The sequence below is a fragment of the Arachis ipaensis genome, chromosome B03, assembly GCF_000816755.2.
Source record: "Arachis ipaensis cultivar K30076 chromosome B03, Araip1.1, whole genome shotgun sequence".
Lineage (NCBI taxonomy): Eukaryota > Viridiplantae > Streptophyta > Magnoliopsida > Fabales > Fabaceae > Arachis > Arachis ipaensis.
Window position 1 is genome coordinate 30,666,413 of NC_029787.2, and position 12,523 is coordinate 30,678,935.

General features: G+C 33.7%; 1 protein-coding gene across 3 annotated transcripts; it reads left to right on the forward strand.

Annotated features, from left to right (window-relative positions):
- On the forward strand, positions 8,218-11,380 carry LOC107634366 (protein trichome birefringence-like 42). Of its 3 annotated transcripts, none has more exons than XM_016337884.2 (5): positions 8,218-8,635; positions 8,820-9,007; positions 9,092-9,270; positions 9,365-9,523; positions 10,983-11,380. In XM_016337884.2, exons 1-5 carry the CDS (start codon positions 8,572-8,574, stop codon positions 11,248-11,250), a joined length of 858 nt encoding a protein of 285 aa, XP_016193370.1. In that variant the 5' UTR covers positions 8,218-8,571; the 3' UTR covers positions 11,251-11,380. The 3 variants fall into 3 exon arrangements, with proteins under 3 accessions (XP_016193370.1, XP_016193369.2, XP_020974287.1); XM_016337883.2 differs by having other exon boundaries at positions 8,833-9,007; XM_021118628.1 differs by having other exon boundaries at positions 8,219-8,635; positions 8,946-9,007.

Here is a 12,523-nt window from a genome sequence, read left to right on the forward strand (position 1 = left end):
TAACTCTTATTTCCTTCATTATATACCTAATTTTTTTTTATAAAATATATGATATATATGAGGTGCGGGTAGGATAAGGTAGGATACACCCTAAATTCGTACCCTACCTTACCCGCAGACATACCCGGACCTTACCCGCAGACATACTCGGACCGTACCCTATCCTACCCGCAACGGGTCGGGTAGTCTACCCTACCCGCAACGGGTCGGGTAGTCTACCCTACCCTAACGAGTTGGATCGGGTTGAATATCCGCGGATAGGGTATGAATTGCCAGCCCTACTTACATCCAAGTTAATTCATTACATGGTGAATTAACTTGTGGTGAATAATAAATGAAAAAAAAATGAATATATGAATAAAAAAATATGTGGTTAAGATTAATTCTTGGAGGATAATTATTAAAAATAGTAATTATTTAATTATTTGTTTTTACTGTATTAGATAAAATAGATTATTATACTAATATGAGTAATATTAGTATCATATATTATTTCAGCTCTAAAACATCTCTAGAATATTTTGGTAAAGTTAAACTAATAAAGAAATACGAGTAAAAATTTTTTACATGATGAATTTGGACCTGTTAATCAAATGTAATCATTCAAGAGTACTATTTCGTTTTATACGGAAAATAATATTTTATTAGAGAATTTTTTTATATATTTTATATGGTCCCGTCTCATCATATCAAGGCGAACCACCGTAATTATCGGATATGACGAATTCCAATCGTAAAAAATCCAAAAAATTATATTACGAAAAATCAGGTTCTTATAGTATCCACTTTTACAGTTAAATGAGGCGTCTCAATATTACACTCTCTAAATACACCATACTCACTGCTTTACCTTATCACATTTCACTTTTTCTCTCACTCACAAACATACACAAACAAACACAAAGCCATACAAACACCCCATTCCCAAACCTAAGAAAGAAGGATAAAGGAAGGAAAACATAAGAGAAAGGCGAAAAAAGTTGGAAATAAAGAGAATGACTTCTAATTATTTGTTTTATGAACACCTACTAACTTGCTCATATGTGAACTCTTTGAGTGAGTTTCTCAAATCACGTATGACCATTATTAGACTGCCTAAGTTGTTCCTATTATAGTAGTGGTGGGGTGGTGTGGCATCATCGTTGGTAGTGTTGGGAAAAACTAACACAGGTTCAAACAATAACCTGTCTAACAGCGGAAGCACTAAAAATAATTTTCTCACAATCTGTGCGATTAAATAGGCAATGCCAAAGATACTCCAAGCAGCAAATATAATGACAGAAATTAAATAATCAGACACCAAAATTTTAACGTGGAAAAACTCTCAAAAGAGGAACAAAAAACCCACGGGACCTAATCCAGTAAAATCTTCCACCATCAGAATAATGGGTACACAAACAGTCTTCTTAGTGGCACTAGGACATCTCAACAATCAACAAAATACATCACCAAAACTGGTGGAATCAACATAAACCCTCCACAAAGTAGGTATCTCAAATTAGGCAAAAGAGAAGACAATACAACTAGCAATTTATATCCTAATGTTCATCTCTACACCAAGAATAACATACTAAAATTTCATAAGAAATTGAGCAAATTTACCAAGTCAATGTGATCAAGGTTGGCATGCCCTTTTCCCCCAAATTCTTCTCCTCTTCGACGCCGCACTGTTCCCTTTTTTTTCTTTTGTTTTGTAAATGAGAGAGCAAGCCTCTCGTTCTCTCTCCCTCCGTGGCTTATACGCTACTTTCTTTTTATTTTTTTATTTTTTGTTTTAATATGTGTGGGTCCTACTTGAGGTTGGAGACCCACCAACAAATCTCCCCCTCACCAACTCAAGTGGGGATAGGCTGCTTCACCAAGCCCGCCTTTTCTTTGCAGGAATCAAACTTCATTGCAGGTAAACTCTTAGTCATCATATCTGAACCATTATCATCAGTATGGATCTTCTCAAGTGCATATGACTTCATCTCAAGCTCTTGACGTATCCAATGATACCTCACCTCTATGTGCTTCGATCGGGAATGAAACGTCAGATTCTTACTGAGATGGATAGCACTCTGACTGTCACAAAATAACACAAACTTCTCTTGATTGATGCCTAACTCTTTTAGAAATTTCTTCATCCACAAGAGTTCCTTAGAAGCTTCAACAACAGCAATGTATTCTGCCTCTGTAGTAGACAAAGCAACACATTTCTGAAGTCGAGATTGCCACGACACAGCTCCCCCTGCAAAATTCATCATATAACCAGAAGTAGACTTTCTTGAATCAAGATCCCCAGCCATATCCGCATCTGTGTAACCATCTAATACAGGTTGGCCACTCCCAAAGCATAAACAAACTCTGGAAGTACCATTAAGGTATCTGAGAATCCACTTCACTGCTTGCTAGTGTTCCTTGCCAGGATTAGAGAGAAATCGACTAACAACTCCAACGGCATGAGCAATATCCAGCCTGGTGCAAACCATAGCATACATCAAACTGCCAACTGCAGATGCATATGGAATCTTCTTCATTTCTGCTTTCTCTTTCTCACTTGTAGGACATTGCTGCGAACTCAGCTTGAAATGACTAGCAAGTGGAGTACTAACAGGTTTGGAATTACTCATGCTAAACCTCTCTAAAACCTTCTCAATATACTTCTGCTGTGACAACCACAGTTTCCTATTCTTCCTGTCACGAGTGATACTCATGCCAAGGATTTTCTTTGCAGGACCCAAATCCTTCATAGCAAAGGATTTGTTCAAGTCTTTCTTAAGACTTTCAATCTTCTTAGTGTCATGACCAACAATAAACATGTCATCAACATAAAGCAAGAGAATTATAAAATCACCATCAGAGAATTTCTTAACATACACACAATGATCAGAAGAAGTCTTACTATACCCATGACCTTCCATGAAGGAATCAAACTTTGTGTACCACTGCCTTGGAGTTTGCTTCAACCCATATAAGCTCTTCTTCAACTTGCATACAAGGTGCTCCTTTCCTTTAACCTCGAAACTCTCTGGTTGCTCCATGTAAATTTCTTTATCTATGTCACCGTGAAGGAATGCAGTCTTCACATCAATCTGCTCAACCTCTAAATTCAAGCTAGCCGCCAACCCAAGCACAACTCGAATAGAGGACATCTTCACAACTGGAGAGAAAATCTCCTCAAAATCAATACCTTTCTTTTGCTCAAAGCCTTTCACAACCAATCGAGCTTTGTACCTTGGCCGTGAGACATTTTCATCCGCTTTCAATTTGAACACCCGTTTATTCTTGAATGCTCTCTTACCCTTCGACAACTTCACCAATTCAAAAGTATGATTCTCATGCAAGGATTTCATTTCTTTGTGCATGGCCTTCAACCAATCTTCCTTATGCTCATCAGACATAGCTTCCTGGTAGCTCTCTGGCTCCCCAGTCTCAGTGCTCATCACATACTCATGAGGAGAATATTTTTGAGAAGGATGGCGCTCCCTAGTAGATCTTCTCAATTCAGGCTCAACTAGTGGTTCAGGTGGAACTTCAATATCTGGCACCTCAGGTTGAGGTGTAGGTTCATCATGCAAATCATCACCATCATTATCAACTTGTACATCTCCCCATCAACAAGAGGTCTAGTGGAAGGACCAGGTTCATCATCAACAGAACGTCTAACAGTTATTGTTGGCTTATCTGTCTTCTCAAGATCTTCAATAGTTTGGTCTTCAAGAAAAATCACATCTCGGCTTCTAATTATCTTCTTGCTCACCGAATCCCATAATCTGTAACCAAAGTCTTCGTGACCATAACCCATGAAAATACACTGCTTTGACTTCCCATCAAGTTTAGACCTTTCATCTCTTGGAATGTGAACAAAAGCTCTGCAGCCGAACACTCTCAAGTGACTATAGGAGATATCTTTCCCTCTCCAAACTTTTTCTGGAACATCACTATTTAGTGGAACTGAAGGAGAAAGGTTGATCAAATCTACTGCGATCCTCATAGCTTCACCCCAAAAAGATTTAGGCAACTTTGCATGAGAGAGCATACACCTGACTCTATCATTGATAGTGCGATTCATTCTCTCTGCAACTCCATTATGTTGAGGAGTCTTAGGAACCGTCTTCTCAAACTTGATCCCATGTCCTTTACAATATTCTTCAAACGGACCCTATATTCACTACCATTATATGCTCGAACACATTTCAATTTCCTTCCTGTTTCTCTTTCAACACTTGCATGAAAGTGTTTGAAGATTCCGAGCACCTGGTCTTTAGATTTCAAAACAAAAGCCCACACTTTTCAAGAATAATCATCAATAAAAGTAACAAAATATGATGCACCACCTAGTGTCTTAGCATCCATAGTGCAAACATCAGTGTGAACTAAATCTAGAACATGTGATCTCCTATGAGGTCCAGAATTATGAAATGATACTCTAGCATGATTTTTAACAAAACAATGAGTACAAGTATTTAAAGTTGTACTTTTCACGGGAAGTGAGTGTTTCTTGGCTAAGACGCTTAGTCCTTTCTCGCTCAAGTGACCAAGACGTATATGCCATAAATCAGAAGAGGAATCATCAGCTACATTCACATCTTCTTTGCACAACTTTACTTGCAACCGGTAGAGAGTAGTAAGACTATTGTCTTCTCTAGCAACAATGAGAGTCCCTTTGGTAATCTTACATTTTTCACTACCAAAGGAAGTGCAATATCCATCTTGATCCAATGCCTTCACTGAAATGAGATTGAACCGCATATCTGGCGCATGCCTAACATTCTTCAACTGCAACTTGCATCCCATGTTGGTTTCAAGCCACAAATCACCCATACCAATGATATCACACACTCCTTTATCTCCCAATTTGATCTTGCTAAAATTTCCAGTAGTATAAGAAGTGAAAAATTCATGCCTCGGAGTGACATGACATGAGGCACCAGAGTCCATAATCCAAGTGAAATCATCGCAGACAAGATTCACATAATTTTCATCATATGTGATAAGAACATCTTCATAACAATAGCAGCAGTCTCTTTATCACTATCTTTATCTTTTTCTTCGTTTCTTCCCCTTGATTGTTTCCTTTTCAAGAACCTACAATACATCTTGATATGCCCCGGCTTCCCACAATAGTGACAAATGAACTCTTTTCTTGGTTTGTACTTTCCTCTTGACTTGCTTCGACTCTCTAACCTGTCAGAACTGTGAGGTTTTCTACTTTGACTTCTCCCCCATGACTCTGAAACAAGTGCTTCTGATTGGGATGAGGCATTAGTCAAACCTCGCTCTTTTCTTCTGGCTTCTTCATTCAACATGCTCTCTTTAACCATTGCTAACGTCAACTTTCCTTTTGGAGCTGAGTTAGTCAGTGTCACAACCAGGGACGGACATATGCGCGCGCGCGCGCGCGCGCGCGCGGGGGACCCTAAACTTTTTAAAATAAATTAATTTTTTATAATCATTATTATAGAAAAGTATAAAAAAATTATAACAATGAATGAAAAAATCTATAATCTTTAGTAATTATAAATCCAATCCGATCTGAAAATAAATATAATCTGATTTATGATTTATTTAAAAAATTTTTTTAATTTAGTATAAATTATTGAATACTGATAATTAGAAAAACGTGAGCGGNNNNATATTAATTCTCTCAATTCTCTCTGTTTCAACTATTACAACTGAGAGATCTTTTTCAGCGATGAATATTGTGAAGAATAACTCATAAACAAAATGAAAGGTTAATTCCTGCTAATTGTCTTTTAATTATATTGAAAAGAAAATTATTGAAAAATTTGACACATTCTATTATCGATAAATTTATGATACGAAAAATCGACCACTTCATTAATAAAAAGTATATACATATTTTTTTTACTTTAAAATATATTCTCTATCGATATTTTTTGTAATACATTTTACATTATATAATTTTTTGTATAATTTTTTAATATTATATATGTTATTGGCCCCTCCAAAATAATATTTTTGGATCCGTCCCTGGTCACAACCAGAACTTCCCAACTATCAGGCAAAGAGCTCAACAACAGCAAAGCTTGCAACTCATCATTCAAAGTGATCTCATTATTTGTCAGTTGGTTCACCGTCTCTTAAAAAATGCTCAAGTGCTCCATCATTGATTTACCTTCAACATACTCATATTGACAAGCTTCTTGACCAAGAATGCTTTGTTTTGCACATTCTTCCTCTCATATAACTCCTTCAATTTATTCTACATCTTCTCGACATTCGTTTTGGTGTCAACATGTGGATACACGCTAAGATCAAGCCATTGCCTAATCAAAGCAACTGTCTTCCGATTCAGCTTCTTCCATTCAGCATCGGATTTAGTACCTTTGGATTTATCCCCCTCCACAGGATCATACAAGTCTTTACTATACAACATATCTTCCATGAGGATCTTCCAAATCGAGTAATTTTGAGAATTCAATTTGACGATATTCGGTCTATGAGTATTTTTCTCCATTTAATCAGCACAGAAACAAAACCAAAGCTCTGATACCACTTTGTTGGAAAAAACTCAACACAGGTTCAAACAAGAACCTGTCTAACAGCGGAAGCATCAAAAATATTTTTTCCACAACCTGTGTGATTAAATAGGCAATGCCAAAGATACTCCAAGCAGCAAATATAATAGCAGAAATTAAATAATCAGACACCAGAATTTTAACGTGGGAAAATCCCCAAAAGAGGAACAAAAAACCCATGGGACCTAGTCTAGTAAAATCTTCCACTATCAGAATAATGTGTACACAAACAGTCTTTTTAGTGGCACTAGGGCATCTCAACAATCAACAAAATACATCACCAAAACTGGTGGAATCAACATAAATCCTCCACAAAGTGGGTATCTCAAATTAGGTAAAAGAGAAGGCAATACAACTAGCAAGTTATCACTTAATGTTCATCTCTACACCAGAAATAACATACTAAAATTTCATAAGAAATGGAGCAAATTTACCAAGTCAATATGATCAAGGTTGGCATGCCCTTTTCCCCCAAATTCTTCTCCTCTTCGACGCCGCATTGTTCCCTTTTTTTTTCTTTTGTTTTGTAAATGAGAGAGAAAGCCTCTCTTCTCTCTCCCTCAGTGGCTTATACGCCACTTTTTTTTATTTTCTTTTTTTTTTTGTTTTAATATGTGTGGGTCCCACTTGAGATTGGGGATCTACCAACAGGTAGGGCTGGAAGTGAGTCGAGCTGAGTCGAGCTAGACCAAGTTCAAGTTTGGCTCACGAAAATTGAGCTTGGCTCACGACTCGACTTATTAACAATCGAGCTTATTTCTTAAGCTCAAGCTCGGCTCACCAAAAACTCACGAGCTGGCTCGAGCTCACGAGCTGGCTCAAATAAGAGAAACATAAATACCTAATCTATAATTCTATATCAATAAATTATAAATTTTTTATTTATGTCCTATATTAAAATTATATGTAAAAAATAAATATAAATATTAAATAATTAAGATTGTTATAATATATATATATATAATCGAGCCAGCTCACGAGTTAATGAGTTGAGCTTATCCAAGCTCAAGCTCGTCTCATTTAATTTATGAGCTCAATTCCAGGCTCAAGCTTGGCTCACCAGCTCACGAGCTTAGCTTATTGAACTGTTAACGAGTCGAGCTCGAGCTGGCTCATGAGCTGGCTTAACTCACTTCCAGCCCTACCAACAGGTAGTATTATGGTAGTGTTTGTTGGATAGAGAACAAATAGATGGAATATGGTCATGAATATTCAGGGGCTAAATTGAAGTTGTGTTTAAAAGAAAAAAATAGATAATTTTAATGTTAGAAAATGAAAGTTGGCTATCCATAAGGATTAGAATAATGTGTGTTGATATAATTTTGGACCAAAACCATAAAAAGAAAAGAAACTAGATTGGGAACAAAACAAAAGCAAATACTAATTTTTAAGGATCAAATTGAAAGTTTATTTAAACTAAGTATATAATTTTAAAATCTATATTGGGTTAAGTGTATTTTCAATATACTTTTGGTTAAACGAGGATGATCATGATAATAAAAAAATAAAAAAAATAATATGAATTAGAATGTATGATGATGCAATCTTGAACATTAACTATCTTTTTTAATATAATCATATTAAATAATCTTGAATATAAAAAAAACATTTTTGAAAATACTTTCCAAATCTATATATAAAGGATCGTTAAATAGATCAATAGAATAAATGACATTTTTGTTTCAACAAAAGGTTATGTTTTTAATGTTCCATAATTAATTTTTTCAAGCTAGTCTTTTGTGCTCTCTAAAGCTACTCTCATCTATACAAATGTCAAATATTCATGGTATACAAAACATTATGAAAATTTTCAAAATGACTTACAATTTTTTGTTATCTCCTTTCGTAGAGGCCTTTGTAATTCTATGGGTAATAACACCTTTATTGTATCAAGCGTGTGGAAATGCTTTTGATGAGAAGAAACCAAATCAAGAAGGAGGGTGTGATGCTTCAGTTGGAAATTGGATTATTGATGACTTCGATTATCCTCTCTATAATGCATCAACCGATTGCCCATTTATAGTAAAGGGTTTTGATTGCCTAAGAAATGGCAGGCCTGATCATGGATACCTCAAGTACAAATGGAAACCCTTTGGTTGTAACCTTCCAAGGTATTGTTTCTTGCCTTTATATTTCAATTTATATATGTTTGTGATTTACAAATTTTACTTTGTTTTGATTATCATATTAATTTTTCTGCGAATCATTTGTGGCCTTGAAATTATTTAGCCCCTCAAATTTTATAGAAGTTTTTTTATTTTTCTTAATTTTCTACTTTGCAATCTTCACAAACAGTGTCGGTTGGTAGGTTTGACGGTCAGAAATTTTTGGAGAGAAATAGAGGAAAGAAGATAATGTTTGTCGGAGACTCCATAAGCAACAACATGTGGCAGTCACTGACTTGTTTGCTTCACATTGCAGTTCCAGAATCAAATTACACTATAACTACACAAAGAAAGAATCTTTTTGCCTTCTTATTTCCGGTAATCTTTTTCAATTCTTCTATTGGTTTCAAATTTACTACTTTTTAAGCAAAATTAACATTATTCTATTATTTTGGGTCATAGGAATATGAAGCATCCATAATGTGGTTGAAAAATGGCTTTCTTGTGGATGTGGTTCGTGATAAAGAAAAAGGAAGGATTATAAAACTAGATTCCATTGAAACTGGGTTCCTTTGGAAAGACGTAGATGTCTTGATTTTCAATACCTATCATTGGTGGACTCATATTGGACAATCTAATAAGTATTATACTTTGAACCTCTTTTTCTTTAATGCAGATATACATTGCATGATATTTTCTTATAAAAGATACGTGAGTGTTCAATGTGTTTAACAGATGGGCTTATGTTCAAGTTGGTGACAAGATAATCGAAGGCATGGATTACATAGAGGCTTACAAAATTGGATTAACCACATGGGCTAACTGGATCGATTCTAACATTGATCAATCAAAGATTAAAGTTTTGTTCCAAGGAATTGCTGCTTCCCATTCTGGGTAAGTTTACAACTTAATAACTTAAGTTAAAATTGTGAGGTATCCTGAAAATAGTGGTTAAACAAAAGTTTGATATGGAAGAGAGGAAGTGAAACATGTTAATTTATACACGGTTATTGGGTTATTATGTACATGTTGAAAATTGTAAAGAAAAAGAAAACGCTAAATGATACATATAAAAATTACTATGCAATATTTGAACAGTAACTTGTTTTGAAGAAATATTTATTATTCTTAATTCCAAATGCACAGTAATATATTTGGAATGATTTAAAAGCTCACATCTATAAATAGTGAGGAGTTTTGGTTAGTTTTTATTAAACTAGTTAGTTTGAAACAGAAAGTAGTTAATAATTAAACTATTGAGAGATCTCTAAGAAAAAATAGAGAGTATGAATAACTTTTAAATAGCGTAAGATGTAGGTTTATCTAATAGAAATGTTTTTGAGTATTATGTCGATTATTTTTTGGTACTACAATTTTTGTAATACTCTCACCGGTAAGTCTGTCATGCTTAAGTCACACTAGTTTTCCACATAACTTTTTTCTTTCCCAACTAACATATATCCGTGTATAATATTACATGTGCAGGAGCCTGTAAATATCTTGTTCTTTCAATGGCATATATACACGTCATTGATAAACAACTAATATTTTTTGTACAAATGAGTCGGTCATACATGTAATTCCTTACTGTTATGTTCTATCAATGCGCCTTCTTTTCAGATATCTTTGCTTCAACAGCGGAGCAACTACAATTGTATAAAAATTTAAGCAAAGAATAATAATAGAATGTGTAATAAAAATATTACACGTGTACAAAAAATTAATCATTAAATTAGTTATTATCTATTTATATATAAAATAGCTAGGTTTCGTCACTTTAATTATCAGATATGGAAAATTACAATACACTTTTGTTTAGAAATCAATCACTTGATTATTATATCAGCATTGTATAAAGTTAACCAATTAAGTTGTTAGGTCTCTATGTGTGTTCCATTATTCGCTAAATACACACACCTACTAGCTAGCATTGTGTAAAGTTAACCAATTAAGCTGTTAGGTCTCTATATGTGTTCCATTATTCCTTAAATATAGACACCTATTAACTATATAGAGACATATATATGTTGTATCTTATTATGAATATGATAAAGAAACTAGTTGACTAAAATAATAGTGAATTAGTGAGGTAAATAGAATTCACAAATAACTAAATTAAAGTATGCCTAATTTAATTCTACTTTAATTTGCTTAAATATTTCTATTTTTAAGAGTAACATACATATGTTTCTAGTTAAGGGCATGAATATGAAATTTGTGTTGAAATGGAGATTCTAGTGCTATAACTTCAAATTAAGTATATAATTAATCATAAAACACATGATATTTTATTCTCAATTTTTAATTTTAAAATTTATTATTCAAATATTTATTTTTCCATTACATTTTGAAGGGGAGTGAATTGTGTTGAACAAACTGAACCAGAGGAAGAGCTTGAAGCACCTCATCCTGGTTTGGACATAGCCAAGAGCATATTGAGTAACATGACAAATCCTGTTGATTTGCTTGACATCACTTTGCTCACACAACTAAGAATAGATGGTCATCCTTCTATATACTCAGGTAGAGGCACTTCCTACGTGGATTGCAGTCACTGGTGTCTAGCTGGTGTTCCTGATACTTGGAACGAATTATTATATGCTACTCTTATTCAAAATTAATATTATACAATTTTCTTTTGCATTTAGTTTTACATTTCTTTCTCCTTGAATTATGTTCCTTGTAAAAAGTTTATTCATAAACAGGTCACACTAAATATGATTTAAATATTGGATTTATTCTGTTCATGTATGTGGTGACTAATTTTATATTATTCTATACATTAGGACATTCTCCTATCTTCACAAATTTTTTACAAGATAATTCGTTGTTCATATTATAATTGCTTTTTTTTTTTGTCCAAGCTATTTAATTAGAAAATCATATGAATCAAATTTTAAAAATATGAATTCATTAGGAGGGACTTAAAAGCCTCTCTGTTTGTCTTTATTCTTTTCATTACATGATAGTGCAAGTTTTAATGTTATTTTCTTGGGAGTTTAATATACAACTATATTATATAGACACTAAAAACTAATCTATTATGTAAAAATACATACTTCGGGGCAAATCATAAGGTGGCCACCCACAGTATTTATGTGAGTTATATTTAATTTTGGATGTACATGATCAACGTCATTATGCCTCATTGACGGCAAAATAGATTCTGGGTTTGAAATCACAGGAGAATTTTCGAACTTATTTCCTCTAGTCTCATCATTAGAAGTAGAAGATGTCGTAAATGTATTTGACATGTCAATTGACGCTAATTTCTTAGTCTCTGGAAATACAATCTTTTCACTACGTAACGACGTGCAAGTTCAAAATTCCTGATTTTTCTTTTTTGACAAACTACAATCTATTGACAAGGTTCCACCTACTTGTTTTACTCAAATTTTGTTAATGTTTAAAAAAAATGTGGGTATCTCAATGTCGCAATTGTAACGTCAATAAAAATTATAAAGAATGAAAGTAACAAATAAACAAAGAAATGAAAGGTGTCGGAGGCAAAATAAATTGAAGAAATTAAAACAAATAAGAAATTAAAGAGAAGATGAAGAAAGAAATATAAACATAAAAAAGAGAAGAACACATACAAATAGAGAAATTTTATTAATAAAAGCTAGAAGAAAGCAAATTACAAGTATTTGAGTTGAGAGAAATTACTTAAAGATTCTCAATTTTTACTCTGTAATGTCAAGGGGGTGAGAGTATTTTGGGTTTCTAAATGTTTTTCAAAAGAATTGAACTCCCTTACAATGTTAACCTAAGACCTATTTATAGACTTTCTAATTTTCTATGTCAAATGACAGTTATACTTAATACCCTATTTTTCGACTAATTTAATTATTTCCGCACTCTTTACTTGATGTCAATTCAAAAATTCAAAAAATA